This window comes from Balaenoptera borealis, assembly GCF_965194805.1.
Source record: "Balaenoptera borealis genome assembly, chromosome: 8".
NCBI lineage: Eukaryota > Metazoa > Chordata > Mammalia > Artiodactyla > Balaenopteridae > Balaenoptera > Balaenoptera borealis.
In genome coordinates, this window is record NC_138865.1 from 80,449,826 (window position 1) to 80,466,968 (window position 17,143).

Consider the following 17,143-nt stretch of genomic DNA (forward strand, 5'->3'; position numbering starts at 1 on the left):
TGAATTTCATCTGAAAAAAAAATTCCCAAACTTCACCTGAAGTTTTTAGAGCAGAACAAAGTACATGCTTCACACTTTTAAAGAAAATGTTCAGACTCTGGTTGCAGCTGAATAACTTCAAAATGGCTTCATTTTAAAACTTAGTAGAGCAGAAATATCTGAAGGAAATGCATATTTTCGATTATTTGTTTTAAGATAGTTTAAAATCACAAGAGCAATATAGAAACTCTGAATTACTGGTAAAGGATCTCTGGCTGGTCTCATGTGAGTATAACAAGAGTTTAGAAGTGGAGAAGAGGGGTTTCAACTCCTGCAGGGTCAGGATTTTCATTCTACCTCTATGTTCTTGGCCACCTTTCACAGCTCCTCTTGCTTTTCCTCTGAGTTTATCCCTAACTTCTGGAAGACACTGTGAAGCAGGGGAAAGCAAGCTGGTCTAGAAGGGGAGGAATGGGGGCCCTGAGTGACCTGGGCCATGGGCCTTAATCTCTCCATTCTTGTATCCTCAGCAAACCTTATCTTCTCACTTCACGGGAGGTCAGCTGGTGAGATTCAAATAAGTAATGGTTTAAGCAAGTTTTGAATAGGCATAAAGCGCTAAGGTATTATAAATGTCTACTCTCTCCTTTCACTATTCTTTTTTAAATCAATTGAGCAACTCCAAGAATCAGATTTGAAGGATAAATGTTTATGGGACTCCATCTTGGTTCAAAGGAGGATCTGGGGTATAGGGAACTATCTCGATATTTTAATAAAACTAAAACCTAATTGGTTGTGACCATTTCAAAAGAATTAATATAAGTTAGAAGCATACATTCAAAAAGGAAGCATCGGAGAAAAGGGGCCTAAGTCTTTGGGATTCTATAAAAAGCTTGGTCTGTAAGACAGCCCCTGAGTCAATATCTGAGAAACAGCTTTGTATTAGTGCTCAGATACTCATGTAACAGAGAACCACAAAAAACAAGGACTAAAAGACAGAATCTGGATACACACTGATGAGCTGAAATACGTTATGTGAATGCCTTATTGTGTGCTCTGGGCTTTCAGGGGTACTGAAATAATGTATGCGTGAAAGAATTACAGCAGAGTAACTGGCTCTGTGCTGGTGTGCTATCAAAGGGAAACCAAGACAGCAAAAGGAATACGTAAGTCAACGCAGCTCTACAACCCTGATTATGCTCACCCACTATTTGATAACATATTTCCTTCTTTGGAGGAAAAAAATAAAGAAATTCATTCCCCAAACTCTTGGGAGGCTGAGAATTTAGACAGACAAAAGCATATCTACATAAAAATTTTGAAGATTAATACATAATAAAAGCCAAAACAATAATCTAAAATAAAATACTTCCCGTAGCTGCTTTTGCTTGTGGTCTGCAATGTATTTTCCACAGTTCCCCAAGATAAAAGGGAGATTGTCAGTATCCATTTCCAGGTTTTTCTCACGAATATATATCAAGGGAAGTACAACAAAGTCTGCTTTGGATTAAAGTTATGAACGTCAGATTTCAAAACCAAGAACAAAATGTTTTAGGAGTCTATTCCAGCTTTGTCTCACCAAACCCTGAAAATGTGGGGAAAGTAGAATTCTATAGTTCTGAGTTTTTTTAATGATTTAAGAAAGTAGAGAGGCAATGACATTTTCATATATTACTATAACTGGAAAAGAAAAAAGAATAATGGACTACATCTTGACATTAAAAAATACTTTTGACAGTGTTTCCTAATTACCAACAGTGATGACTATGGCTAACATGGATGAAGAAATTAATGAGCAGTATTTTTTTTCTTATTATGTTTAAGATCATCTCCAATACTACCATCAGGCTTGACCTGATACCTGAAAAGAACACCATAAAATTACAAGGTAGGCTTTAAAACTATTCACAAGTGGTTAGGGAGTCCTAATGAACAATAATAGAGTTATTATTTTAATTTGTAGCATAAGGCATCACTACAGGAATCAAAGAAACTGATGTATTTTTAGATGTGTGTACTGCTTATACATTGAATGGCGAGTTACTGTGGAAACTTTCATTCTGTGGAAACTTTAACTGGGTTTACGTGCTAGAATTAGCTGATGAGTTGCAAATTTTAAAGTGGTAAACTGATTAGCATTAAATCACAAAATATATTTCTTTATAAATAGAATGCATTTATCTCATATAAAATGTGTATCGATAAACACTTGTTTTCCTCTAGCTATACGTAAACAGTGACATGAGAAATAAAATTATGCATGCGTCTTACGTCTTCTGTGCAGTTGAAAATGTCTTAAATTTTATTTCACTGGACAGCATACTAAAGAAAAGAAATGATGACCTTTATAACTAAGGCCTTCCTTCTCTCGGACTCTCTATTTTGACAAAAACATCCCTCTTTTATGAGGTCCTTTAGGACAATGTTGATTTTTTTTTCCATTTCTGTATCTCTTTAGATACCCTGGTATCCAGCACGTAGTAGATGAGCGCTCAAAATATTTTTTGTCTTGATTCAACATTCAAAGAAATAAAAAATGTTGTCATATGCTTCCAAGATATGTAGTATGTTTAAAATACTATACCCAAAGATTATGGAACAACTAACAGATATAAAAATAAAAATACATATAGAGATATCATAGCTCAAATTGTGATGGTAACTGCTTAACTCAAAGTGTGATAACTGATTCTCATATATCTTAGCATGCTTTTCAGGCACTTTGCATTACGGCTACAGAGGGCAAATGGCTGATAAACCTCATTGTTAAAAAGAAGTCCCTTAAATAGCAAGATATACATGAACAACAAAAAAAAGAACTTCTTTGATTGGTTCAAAAGCCCATATACTTGTAACCCAGGAAACATTTGAAATGTATGAATAGGTAACTCAGCTCTATATGGGATATTGGTTCATAACTCTTCATCAATCCTACATACAAAAAAAATGCTATGTAGGACTGGATATGTATTTTAAGAGATATTAATACCTGCAGAAAAATAAAATATTTAAAAGGACCAAGAAGCCAGAATTCTTATGTACCAAAAAAACTGTATAAAATTAGAAGTACATTTAATATGCCAGATCTTATTTTAATCAGCTATTGGGGATACTCACTTCCGTCTCTTTATTTTCTACCCTATTAGGAGGAAATTTAGTATCTACTATTGGCATGTCAGTCTGCAAACTCTGCCTCTAACAGTATAACAATGGTGTCTTCTCCATTCTCCCAATACACACTGAACTCCAGATCAAAGTCACGGTTTTCTGTGCCCCCTTAATTATCCTCCACAATCAACTCTGACTCACCAGCGAGCCTTTATTGTCCTAAAAATCCATATTTATACTTGTTAGGATTTCATGCCATAGGGAGGAGATGACAACACTGAATCAGTTCTCCAGACAGGCATATCAAGGATGCTTTTTCAATCACCCAGTGCTTAGTAGAGACAAAGTTATGCAGTAGCCTATAGAATTCTATAAGAGCAGAAAGGCCACATCACTAGGACACTTCTTGGCTCCAGAACAAACTGATTTAGAGCCCAGCTGCAAAGTCATTCACATTTGCCAAGAGAGGTTTTGAGTACTCTTTGGGACCCACCCCTCATACAAACAACGATTTAAACAAAATGAAAACAGAACAAAACAGGCTGACTCACTCCAACACTCCCAACTCCATCCTGTAGGAAGAAGGCTATAAAATAATGTGACAATTAGCCTAGGGATTTCCTTGTTATTTTCATTTTCAGAGCCTCTGCGTAGTGTTGAAAGTATCACATAGGGTCCAATTAGACCTGAACACACAGACCTGCTCAAACATCTTACTGTTCTGAGTACACCACGTGGTACCACAGGGTTATTTTTAAAAATTCCCAAATCAGTAGTCAAGAAAGCAGTGAAGTCAGTTTACCCCCCACCCTATCATTTATTTGTGTCAGATGTTAAAATGAGAATCCATTGCCCGTCCACAGAGCACTCACCTCATTGTCTGACTCCACGAGAACTTGATCATATTCACTAAGCGCTACTAGAAACATGATAGAGGTGACATTTTCAAAGCAGTGTATCCATTTTCTTCTCTCTGACCTTTGGCCCCCTACATCGACCATTCTGCAAGGTTAATAATATTCATATTAATAGCACATACAAAAATATCAATATAAATATAGCTTTACTTACAAACTTAGAAAACCTACTCTCTATAGAGAATGGTCATCAAAACCAATCCAATTAACACTTATTGAACATCTACTAATTTTCTGTTACCTAACAATCAAAGTCAAGACATTCTGGGTAGTAACTCATTGCACTTATTAGAAAGTTACCTGATATGTATAAAAATTATAATTTTGTAAAAAAAAAAAAAAAAAATCCTGTGCCAAGCCAAGGAAAAAGGCTGTTTTATTTAATCAAGCACAGAAGAGTCAGAAACAAAATGAGTTTTATTTGTGTTCAGCTCTAATGGCAAATACTGACTTCAGTTTATTTTCCTATAAAATGAGAATGAAGATCCTCACGTATTTCTCAAGGAAGCTAGGAATGACTACAAATGCATTTAAAAGATGTAAGACGCTATGTATTTCAACATGGGTGTGTAATGCTTCAACTAAATGCAAACAAAACCCCACTGATCTTCATCAGGAAGGTAAGCTTTTGGGGCTGTTTTTTCTTTCCAATATTGATAATAATTTGGGACAGTCCAATCATGTTGGGTAACATGGTGCAATTAGCCTTATGCACAAGTCAACTTGCTAAACTGCTAGAAGTGGTATGTGTAAAACATCAAGATGCTATAAGAGGCCACCATTTGAACTATATCAAGGACTTGTTTTTACACATCAATTCTGTGCTCAGGAATCAACACTGGCATCAATTAATTTGAGTGCTAGTGTATATAGAAAATATCTAGCAGAACTTGGTAATGAATCCAAGTTTCCTCAAGTTGTTGAATCCATAACTTGACTAAAATGTGCACAATGTTTACACGATAAAATATTTTCAGAAAATGAGAGTTTTAGGTATAAAAGTTTGAGAGTAGGGCTCTTTAAGTGTTTGTTGAAAACTGCAGTTGTTCCTGGTATTTTCCTGCCTCTAAGGATCAAACCTAAACTAAGAAATCAAGAATCTTCCCGTGACTGCTCTGAACAGTTTCCTATGAAAGAGATATCTGAGGGGCAAAACAATGGATCCAGGGAGACCTATGAACTACAGACATCAAAACTAGAATCCTTAGGTCTTTAGAAATATTAAAATGCTAGCTCTTCTCTAATGTCAAGTCAATAATATGCTCATTTATATAAAATTCTCATTCCATGAAATCCTGTCATGCTAAACCCTATAAGATGTTTTTGATGGTAGCAAGAAATTATTCTTCTACGTCATTACTTTTACTGAAGTGCCAAAGAATGTCCTTTAAAAGCTAGTGCCCAAAATGTAGGGAAAAAACCCAAGATGTAATAGTAACCTGGTTTCAGATTTCACTAATCATAAAGCAAAAAGGAGATGAAATCTCCATGAAATGCTTTATGTTTTCTGAAAATATTCTAACATGGTTATAAGCAGAAGGAAATTTGGTGTCTCAAATTAAAGATTTCTAAACGCAATGAACTCAAAACTTAATCCAGAATGCTGGAGCTATAGGGAGCCTTGGTGATCATCTAATGTAACCATTTTATTGATGAAAAAAAAGAGGCTCAGAAATTATTTCCAAAGTGTCACCCTCTTTATGGCTATGTCTATTAGAGTAGCGTATGGCAGCCAGATGTAACCACAGGTGCAGAGATTGATTAGAATGAAACACACAGTGCTTTGCAGGGAATGATGGAGGGCCTGCCCATCAGGGTCACATGGCAGAGTTACATCACAGGAGTTACATTAATTTCCACTTCACAACCCTGTGTTGTACGTAGTTGTCTTAAATGGATGGCTCTCCCAAGGAGCTCAACTCTCTGCACCCAAAGACATATTCATATGGCCTCATTTCTCCATGTACCATGTGGTTTGTATTCTAACTAAAAGTACGTCTGAGTGATTGTGTAATAAGAGATTAAATGAAAGTACATCAGTCTTGTTTATTTTTTCTCATCTTAAAAAAAATTAGACTACTTCAGCTGAAGTATTACCCAGAAAGAACAGCAGCAGCAAGGGAGAAAGTAATAAACTTTCATTCTATTTTCCTATGTAAATTTAGACTAGGTTAATCAATCCATTTCCAAAACCATGTATTTTTAAATTTTTCAGGCAACTCATTTTAGGAGTACAAAGCAGCCCGTATTCTTATTGCTACTGAAAAAGTCTACCTTGGTACCAGAGGACCTGGAGGAAACAACATGAAAGCTTCTGACAACCTGTAATTTCTGTTATTAATAGGGTTATGAGATAATTTATATCTTATACAAATGTAAAAAATACAGTGTTTATAGGTACATGTAAAAATACAGTTTGTACAATGTACAAACATTGACCTCACAGTTAAAATGATTCCCAACCAGTTTTAGTCTGGACCAATGTTTGAGTAACTTTTAACCACCGGCAAACTATTCACTGATTTCTCAGTGATTTAACCTGAACTAAGAAACCTGCCCATACATCTTGCCTCTGCTTCCTCTTTCAGGGACACACTATTTCATTTGTGTCTCCAGTGATAATAATTGTTATAAAGGTGATATTGTTTTGAAGTCTACACATGGTTTCAATATTCACAGAGTTCACAAAACGTGCTCAAGGCAGAAGAGCTGGGAAGTAGATTGTATGGACTCAGGTACTACCTGAAAATGACACTTTGTAAGTCAAAGGGGTATTCGATGATCCCTGTGGTGGGGACTCGAACTCTGAGCACATCTTGCTGCGTAGGCAGGTAGGCAGGGTCGGCAACGCGGTCCAAGTCATTAAGATAGCTGGAGGAGGGAAGACACAGGAGAGCGTCAGTGACACCGTCACACCAGACCTGCTGATGGAAACGGAAGGACAACAATGGATCCTAAGACAGAAGTGGAGAGAAGGAAGAAAAATATCAGAAAGTGGTGGAGTAGCTGGGGAAGTGAAAGATACAGTCAACCTTCTGTTAGTCAGAGCGAGGCTGTCCATCCATGGATGACCTGGTTCCCAGTATTCCTCTTTTCTTCTCTTACGGTCAAATAGAACCCTGACAGAACGTAAAGCGGGGGAAGAAAAGAATTAAATGGGTCTCCTACCCTCTACTTGTTTAGCAGGTCTGGTGGGCAAGCAGGAGTTTAAAGCAAATAGTTTTTGAATTATTTATACAAATGTTATTGGTATAAACAAACAGATAACAGAGCTACACAGAAGGTCAGGATGCATTTTTTTGCCTTTTTACAGAACATCAGAGCCTTTCCCTGGAATGTATTTCCTTATAAAACAGCAGCATACCATGTCCTAAACTCTGTCCAAAGCCTAAGTCATTCACAATTAATGTGAAGCCATGAGATTTCTAGTCACTGAGGCAACAATACTGAAGGCCAGATATTCCCAGTATATAGACTCATCACACCTGAACTTTAAATTTATCTGCTTATATGACACTTTTCCATTAAAAAAAAAAAGCTTTTTATTGTGAAATAGTTATAGACTCACAAGAAGCTGCAAAAATATTACAGAGAATTCCCCTGTGCCCTTCACCTAATTTCCCCCAATGATAACATCTTATGTGACCATAGTATATTATCAAAACCAGGAATTTGACACTGATCAATACTATTAACTATACTACAGACCCTACTTGGATTTCACCAATTTTTACACACACACACACACACATTTTTGGGGGTGTATACTTCTATGAAATTTTATTACATGTAGAGATTCGCACAATCACCACTGCAATCAGGATACAGAATTGTTCTGTTAGCAAAAAGAAACTTCTGTGTGCTACCCATCCCAATCCTAACCCCTGGCAAGCACACATATGTTCTCCATCAGTATAATTTTATCATTTCAAAAGTGTTATATTCCATTCACTTTCCATTCTCTCAAATTGCAAAAATAATTTACAACTTTAAGAATGACATAACTTGATATAACTGATGACAAACAGGTAAAAATGACTGTTCTGCATGGCATCCTCATGATTTCAAAGAGTCACTATGTTCCCTTCGGCCCTGGAAGGGATGGAGCACAGATATGATTTCAAAACATACAACTGCAAAGTATATACAGAAAGTAACTAACATGTGAATAAGATTTAAAGAAAAGGTAGAACCATTATAGACTTGGAAGAGATTAGATCTTCAACCCCTTTATGCCCACAAACAAGAGACAGTGAGGGCTTCCCTGGTGGCGCAGTGGTTGAGAATCTGCCTGATAATGCAGGGGACACGGGTTCGAGCCCTGGTCTGGGAAGATCCCACGTGCCGCGGAGCGACTAGGTCCGTGAGCCACAACTACTGAGCCTGCGCGTCTGGAGCCTGTGCCCCGCAACGGGAGGCCACGATAGTGAGAGGCCCGCGCACCGCAATGAAGAGTGGCCCCCACTTGCCGCAACCAGAGAAAGCCCTCACACAGAAACGAAGACCCAACACAGCCATAAAAATAAATAAATAAATAAATAAATAAATAAAAAAGAGAGACAGTGAGTTCTGAGACACATAACAGGGAATGTCTGGTGTGGAGCATAACTCAGCAAGCGCACAAACACTCAGGTGACGTGACTTACCCAGGATAAAGACTGTCTCGCCCTGTTATTCCTGCCTTAGTACCTAAAAGAGCGCCTGGCAAATAGTACTTAACGATTATTTGCTGAATGGAGGGATGATTTCCCATGCTGAGATTTAGTTTTAGCATTATTTAAATATCCTTCTTACTAGTGGTGTTTCCATATTAATGATACTGTTAAATTTGAAACTGAGTATTGAAAAAAATTTAAGTCTCTAAGATTCATGGGATCATAAAATAGTAGAGCTACGTCTGACTTTAACAAAGAAAGAAGTTACTGACTTTTTGGAGCTGTACCAATTCTTTAAGACAAAAAAGTACAGTATTAGTCTGGAAATTCCTAATACAAAGCAACTATAATTAGTATTCTAGTGGCCTTGTCCCAAACACATCAATGATTCTTTAGCTGGCAATTAGCTCTCTACTGGCTGATAGAAACCAGCCTGATATCTTTAATTATTAGAAAAATGGCTGGGGGACAAAAAGAGGGAGAGGCTGGGAGAATATGGGCTTGAGAGGCAGGAAGGAAATGTAAAAATGGACTGGACTCCAAATTTTAGTGAATATCCTGGCACGGTCTGGGAGTTGCCTGATGGGGTTAACAAGCCCATGTTTTGGGTGTTGGCCTGTATCTCATCCTACAGATAAACCAGCTCATGACTCCATAAATGCAAAATCAACTGGGTACTCTGTATAGATGGAGTTTTTTGATTTATGAGCTCCTTGATTTGAAAAAATCGAAATGAATGTACATTTTGAAATCTGCAAGATCATCACTTATTTAACTACTATATACAAAAATTTAATTCAGAGGAATCAGAGAACTTCCAATTCACACTGGCAAGCTTGTTTGGAAATAGGCTGCCCAGTAAACCATTTCTACTCACTTCACCCAATCCAGAGGTCAGAACAGAAGGTGGCTAAGTCTTGGACACAAGGTGCTACTGTGTTCTTGTGGGAAGAGAAATCGTGGCTTTCTGTTTGTTGATCTGTTTCTTTTTTTTTTTTTTTAATTTTATTTATTTATTTATTTATTTATGGCTGTGTTGGGTCTTCGTTTCTGTGCGAGGGCTTTCTCCAGCTGCGGCAAGTGGGGGCCACTCCTCATCGCGGTGTGCAGGCCTCTCACTATCGTGGCCTCTCCCATTGCGGAGCACAGGCTCCAGACGCGCAGGCTCAGCAATTGTGGCTCACGGGCCCAGTCGCTTCGTGGCATGTGGGATCTTCCCAGACCAGGGCTCGAACCCGTGTCCCCTGCATTGGCAGGCAGACTCTCAACCACTGTGCCACCAGGCAAGCCCTGTTGATCTGTTTCTTGAAGATGAACTCAACAGACTACTCGTTGCCACTTCATTTTTTTTTTTTTTTTTTTTTTGGGATTTGGGTGTTTTTTTTTTTTTTAATCTTTTATTTATTATTTATTTTTGGCTGTGTTGGGTCTTCGTTTCTGTGCGAGGGCTTTCTCCAGTTGTGGCAAGCGGGGGCCACTCTTCATCGCGATGCGCGGGCCTGTCACCGTCGCTGCCTCTCCTGTTGCGGAGCACAGGCTCCAGACGCGCAGGCTCAGTAGTTGTGGCTCACGGGCCCAGTTGCTCCGCAGCATGCGGGATCCTCCCAGACCAGGGCTCGAACCCGTGTCTCCTGCATTAGCAGGCAGACTCTCAACCACTGTGCCACCAGGGAAGCCCGCCACTTCATTTTTAAACATGTGTCCTTGCACAGGAAAATTTAAAGAACCAGCACATGAAGTGGGAGAGTCCCTGTCACACTGCACGTGAGAACCTTGCTAGTCTCTCTCCAATTCAGAAGGGTGAACTGAGCTCTGGGAAAAACACGATGGAGTAACACAGAATGAGGATATACACCTGCGACTGAAAGCCACTGATACGAGTTTTAGAGGCTGTCCTAAAAATACTGTCAGTGGTTTCTCTCTGTGAACGCCGGGCACTACTGAGACATTAGCTGAATATCTGAAGCATTCATACGTGCAAGAATATTTTCCCCCTTCATCTTTCTTTTGCTCCTTTTCAACGTCAGCATAGTTCAGAGAGTAATAATGGCAACGTAACAATTAACCTATACTGGGCACTTGCTGCTAGCTAGGCTCTGTTCTGTCTGTTCATTGCCCAGGTTTCAACATATTTCAAGGCAAGGAAATGGCCATTAAAGACCCTCATACATTTACAATTTACGGGAAAGTGAACTGCACTGCTTGCTTGACATTCTTGTTCTGTTTTAGTTGGATGGTGGAGAGAAAGGCCTACTTCACTTGGAGTAAAAAAGTTAAACTGATCTAGTTTAACAAAAGAAAAAAACGGAAAAGAACTCGTTATCAAGGTCTGCTAGTTGAAACATACATTATCTAGAACCGGAACCAAACCAAACCAAACCTAGAACACCCCAAAAACAAGACTAGAAAAACAAAACAGAACAACAACAAACCCCCCCAATCAAACAAAAGACACACAATCTATTTTCTCCTACAGGAAGGTCTGGGCGGCTCAAAAGCTACCCGAAACTGAAGACCTGTTGCAGATAATTTGAGAAACAGGTAAAACGTGCAGGCCACCTAGACTCGCATCTTTCACTGCCAGAGAGAGGCCAGTGTGGAGAGCTTCTGCCTGCACAAGCACCAACCCCACGTGGCCCCCTCACTCTGGGCTTCAGGACTTGGAGGGACTCACAGCACTTTCTGCATTTCACATTTGCTTAGGGAAAAAGGCCACTCTACTGCCTTAGAAATGGAGTTCTAGCATGATAAGACTAGCATATCCTCATTTGTTGATTCTTGTCATATTCTGAGAAGAGGTAATGATGGAATAATCTCTTAACTGAATTGTACGTTCCACTGAAGCACCTCATATTTGGGGGAAAAACGCTGGTGGAATATGGGGGGCGGATGGGTTCATGTTGGATTACTCCATTCATTTAACCTTTAGCTAAAAAACACTGAGGTCTGAACAACTTATATTGCAGAGTAAATTCAGAGTTAATTATAGTTATAATTTGTTTCGTAGGAATGATTTTGAGTGGCTGCTGAGGTCATTCTCAGGGTGCTGCTATGGTGACAGGCACAAGGTACGTTTCCGAGGCAATGTATGTATATAACAAGTGGCTGGCAGTAGCTCTCTCCTGATGTCAGAGAGAGAAAGCTCCACGGTACACACAGGACTTATTTAACTGGCTGGGAGTGAAGACTTATTTAAGATTGTGCTTGAAAATGGGTTTAGTCAAACTCATCTTACTCTAATCCATTCAAGGGAATTTAATGACTTGTCATTGCTTTGAGACATTCAATAATTGATAACTTCATAATTGACTAAAAAACCCCCAAAAACCTCAACATTTTCCCACAGACATTTGCCCATTTAGGGCTCTCACACTCCGTGGGGTCAAGGACCGTGACTCCCTTTGTCCAAGGCTGGTCACCGACACTCAACCAAGGGCCTGGAACACAGCAGAGGCTTAACATGGGACCCAAATTAAAACTATTTTATGGAAAACATTGTAGTGGTTAGAAAGGCAGGTTACACCTTCTAGGAGAAAACAACAGAGTATGGGGGTTGTTAGGTACCCATCTTTACACAACTACTTCTCCGGGCTATTACTGGCTTGCATTATGTAAGACCTAAATTCTGAATTCAAATGCCTCTGACGAATATAAAGACAACACAGAAAGGAAAGGCAGTATCCATTTAATTTCATTTAGTAGATGCGCTTCCTGCTCTTCTTTAGGTCCTGGCCACAAAATGATATAATTTGTACATCCGTTTTATGCCTGTCAGTATCAAGCTTTCAGGCCTTGGAATTCACTCTAATCCAGGGCAAACAGAGGGAGTGGTCCCTTATTAACAAACGACTGTGACACAATATCTTTAATGGAAGAAACAGGTTTCTGATGGTTTTCAGGGAAAAGGAAGCCGACAAAAAGACTAGTAAAATTTCTATAATTCCTTTCCTGCCATGAAAAAAATGCAGGGTCATCTGAAATTCAACAGCCATCTTGATCATGACATTCTGGTAGGTGCTAAGGAAATGAAAATTCCCAGGATATGATCCCTGCCTGCAATGAGTTTACCAACTTATAGGAAAAAAGGGTGTTATATGAAGAGGAGAAACAGGGGAGTTTATTAGGGAAGGAATGAATGCTTGTATATTTTGGAAAGAGCCATTTTCTGGGAACTTGTTTGAACTGTCTCTAATCCTTGGTGATTATCCATAAAACATCCTTCTCTAGCATGACTGATTTATAAGAAAGACAAGGAAATCATGTCCATTCGTTTATAACTACACCTTGTAACTGCTGAAGTCTTTATACATTTAACTTCAGTATCACATCTGGCTGCAGAAAAAATAAGAAATTCAGAAATGGGCTATAATCCATTACTTTAAATGATTAAAAATATATGCGATAAGCTTGAATGTCACTAAAACAATATGCTCTAATCAAACTAAATATGGCATTTCTCTTTTGAATGTTTTAAAAAGAGATTTCAATTGTTCCTTAGTTTTTGGCAGTAGTTTGTCAGTAACAGATTTGAGTTGACCTTCAAATTTAATTTATGCTCCAATCTGACATGTAATGAGAACTTATTTTCTTAGATCTTTTTAGAAGTAAAAAGAAAAAGCCCTACTACCTATGACTGGAAGGGTAATTGAAATCTAAGCCAAGAATAACATAGAAATTAGAATCAAGTGGGTTTTTTTTTTTTTAATGAAGGAAACACGAATAAAATTTAGAGATGACTCAGCAAGTAAACAGTATCATATTACAGCCGGGGTTAAAAAAAATTAATACACGTATTAGGCATACAAGCCTTAGCAATTATACCAAAAGGGGGAAAGCACCCGTGGGTGATAAGTGGAAAAAGAAATCTCTGACATTTGTTCTAAATCCAACCAAACACAGTAAGATGACTGAATACAGCACCTTGGAGCATTTAATGTAACACACTACGGGGTGTATGCTGGGGCTCTTCAACTCCTGTGTAAGAGCCTCTTATCTAGAGGCTGTATTTATCAATATAAGAGAGTTGCAGTTCAAGTCAGATATTAAGACGAAGTTCTGGCACAGAAAATGACTCTGGGTAGAATTTCACATTTTTTATTATTGAAAAGAAGGTTAGAAAAACTAGGTCGACTTCATTAAAAAAATGAAGAAGACCTCCTTATAAGAGGAGAAGTCTTGGGGGATGTGAAAGCTAGATCATGCCTGAGATCTTATCTGACACTGTCAAAAGCAGTGGAAGCTAAGGAGAAACTAGAAACTTACAGTTACTGTGCAGTTTCTATGTGACCACAAGGATTCAAAGGAAAAAAATAAAAGAAATTGTCAAAGTGAACTTAAAAAAAAAAAAAAGTGTAAGTAACAGTTCTGCAAAACTGCCGTCCTGAGGGGAGAGTCAAGTACAGGTTTTGATGCCAAGACCCAGCTAAGTCCCTCCCTCCTCTGGTAGAGCCCGCTGCTCAGATAAGCCTGGCTGGTAACCTGGTTAGGTGGGTCAGCTGCACGAGATTTCTGATTACTCATTATACAAACACTTCCATCTCCTGAAGAGCTCGCTCTGTGGAGGGCAAATCAACTCTCCTTTTTCCTCTTTAACACCTGGTACACCATGATCAGAGTTCAAGGAGGTGCAGCATTTACTACAGAGAATTTGTTCATAAGAAATTATTTGTTTTCAGTACAAAGTTCCAGGTTTAAAACACGATCACCTAGTGGTAGCGGAGGGGGCTACAATCTCACAGTTTATGAAAGCTACTCAGGGAGAATATGCTGTGGGATAAAACAGAAGAGATCATGCATTTAAATTGTCCTTTGCCAATAAACTAAACCAACCCAGAAAATCAGATTTTTTGAAAGTAAATTAAATAGCTCGTAAAAAGATCCTATATCACTGCATCTAGTAAACAGTTTCAGTATCTTATATATGGATAGTTGATCTGAATGTCTACCGTAAAGAGACCACTAGTGTCAAGTGGGAAAGGAGCGGGGCACCTATGTGTGTGTCAGACAGACTCCAGGGCCAGGGCCACCGCCAGGCTTGGGTCAGAGCAAAAGATTCCCAAGTCTGTTGCCCAAAAAACAAATTAACCTTGTAATTAAGAGCAAAAACAAAACAACAACAGGGGAGAGGGATAAATCAGGAGCTTGGGATGAACATACACACACTACCATATATAAGATAGATAACCAACAAGGACCTACTGTATAAGGGAATTCTACTCAATGTTCTGTGATAACCCATATGAGAAAAGAATCTAAAAAAGAATATATGTATAACTGAATCACTTTGCTGTGCACCTGAAACTAACCCAACACTGTAAATCAACTACACTCCAATCAAATTAAAATATTAAACAACAACAACAAACAACAACAAAACAACAGAAGAGGGTGAGAGACAGAGATAGAGAAGGAAGAGGGAAGGGAGGAAGAGGCCTTTTTCAATTTGCCTGTTTGGCTTTGTTAATTTATTCATCTTTTATATGCTAACTTTCAAAGCTGTTGACTAATTTTGACACAATTTTTATACTTCTAAAACGTTTCAGAAGCATCAGAAGGGTACTTTTTATTCTAGTCTGCTCAGCCTGAACTGTAAGGACAGTGCTTAATTCATTAATTTACACATATTTATTGAAAATCTGTTATATGTTCAATTCAAATCACTGTGTGTGTTGGAGAGGGAGGGGGGTTGGCACAGGGAGCTGGTACAAAATACTTAAAATATATATATTTTCTTTGCCTTTAGGGACATCAGGCTACCTGCGAAGCAAAGATAGCACAGATGAATCTATTAAGAAATAATTAAGTGCCAAACTGTGAGGCGCTAACTATGAATGCATTAAGAAGGGAGAGATGATTATGAACTGCAGTCACTAGAGAATTGCATAGAAAAGTGGGGGATGAGTTACAGCATGCAGACTGAATGGGACTGGAACAGGCAGAAGAGGGGAGAAAAGAGGGATGGGAAGAAATCAGCAAAGAAACATAATTTACTTATTCTTTTATTATGTTCCTCATTCATTCAACAACTTTCTCTTAAAGCCTGACTGAAAGCTAGGCACTGTGCATAGCACTGGGTGGGAACCACAAAGGAAAAAAAAAAAAAAAGATGTGAATCCTGTCCTCAAGGAGCTCGTGCTCTAGCAATGGCGATAAACATGCTATAAGATAACCATTTTACAGCACAGAAAAGATGTGACTCAGAAGAGAGCTCCCAGTGATGGTAGCCAAGAGTCAGCCATGAGCAAAAGGTCGCTGACTAAAGCAGGTCTCTCACGGTCACGTCTCCTTAACTTGGATATTGGTTCTGTAGGACCAGAACTTTCATTTTAACAAGGATGATCAGGTCTGAGGAGCTGTCACGTTAAACTAATCATAGACCACAATTCTTTAAATCAAGAAGCCATGGTGTTAATGAAGAAGAACATCAGGGTCAGCCCATAAGAGTTCAAAGAGGGCTTCGCAGGTGGGGAGTGAAAATAAAGGAACGGGCCCGACGGAGAAAGCAAGTGTCCTGGGCTCACTTGAGACTGGAGGTGGGGTCATCTCCTAGTCAGGTACGAGTTCTCTTAGGCCCCTTTCAAAAGCCGGTCAGCCCTACCTTTGGTCCCACTGACTGTTAAATCCCATCACACTCTCAACCAGCTGCACCAGGCACTACAATGGGGGCAAAAGCCAAGCCACATGAGACACAATCCTTACTCTCAGAGCCAAATCTACTCAGTCAACATTTCTGGTCATTTATGCCATCTTTAGTACTGGACATTCTGTGCACGGCATTTAGAGGTACTACCAGGGAACACAGTCTAGAGCTCTCTGACGCTCACCTCCTATCTGAAGTTTTGTTGTGCAAAGACCTATTGATGGAGTACTGCTGAGGGACTGCAGGCCATCTGTTCTCTCAGGTCTCTAAAAATGAATCTCTGGTTTGATTCAGAGCATCCGAGGCCTAAGGTAGGGTCTATCTAAATGGCAGAAGTGGAAGCAGAGTGCTAGTTGCCTTTTAATATTCAGTCTTCTTCCATGGGAGGGGCTTGCAATTTTTTTCTTTTCTTTTTTTTGGGAGGTGGGGTGGTTTGAAATCAGATAGTATTTTAGGCTTTGTGGGCCATTCAGTCTGTTGCAATGACTCAACTCTGCCACTGGGCACAAAACCAGCTTTGGGCAACACATAAACAAATAGGCTTGGCTATGTTCCAACAAAACTTAATTTATAAAGACAGGCAGCAGGTTGAGTTTGGCCTGCGGGTCTTCCAATCCTGTTCTATAGTAATAGCGCCCCTGGTTTCATGTGGGTACAATGTCATCCTGAGTAGACTGTGGGAAGGATTGTAAAGAAGAGGTCAAACTACTGAACGTGCAAACATTCTGCCGAAATATGAGCAAGCAGCAAACTGACAGAGTGAAGCATCTCCCACATCCACTTTGCCCTTCAAGCAGAGTGAATGAATGACGAACAGGTGTCAAGGCAAACCCCCTTCCCTACTA

General features: G+C 39.1%; 1 protein-coding gene across 1 annotated transcript in view; it reads right to left on the reverse strand.

Moving 5' to 3' along the window:
* Positions 1 to 17,143, reverse strand: part of GNAQ (G protein subunit alpha q) — a 288,439-nt gene that overhangs the window by 67,023 nt on the left and 204,273 nt on the right. Inside the window, exons 4-5 of the mRNA XM_082401495.1 lie at positions 6,747 to 6,875; positions 3,960 to 4,089 (exon numbers count right to left, since the gene is read on the reverse strand). Of these exons, the coding sequence (XP_082257621.1) occupies positions 3,960 to 4,089; positions 6,747 to 6,875 (259 nt within the window). The remainder of the gene's footprint in view (positions 1 to 3,959; positions 4,090 to 6,746; positions 6,876 to 17,143) is intronic.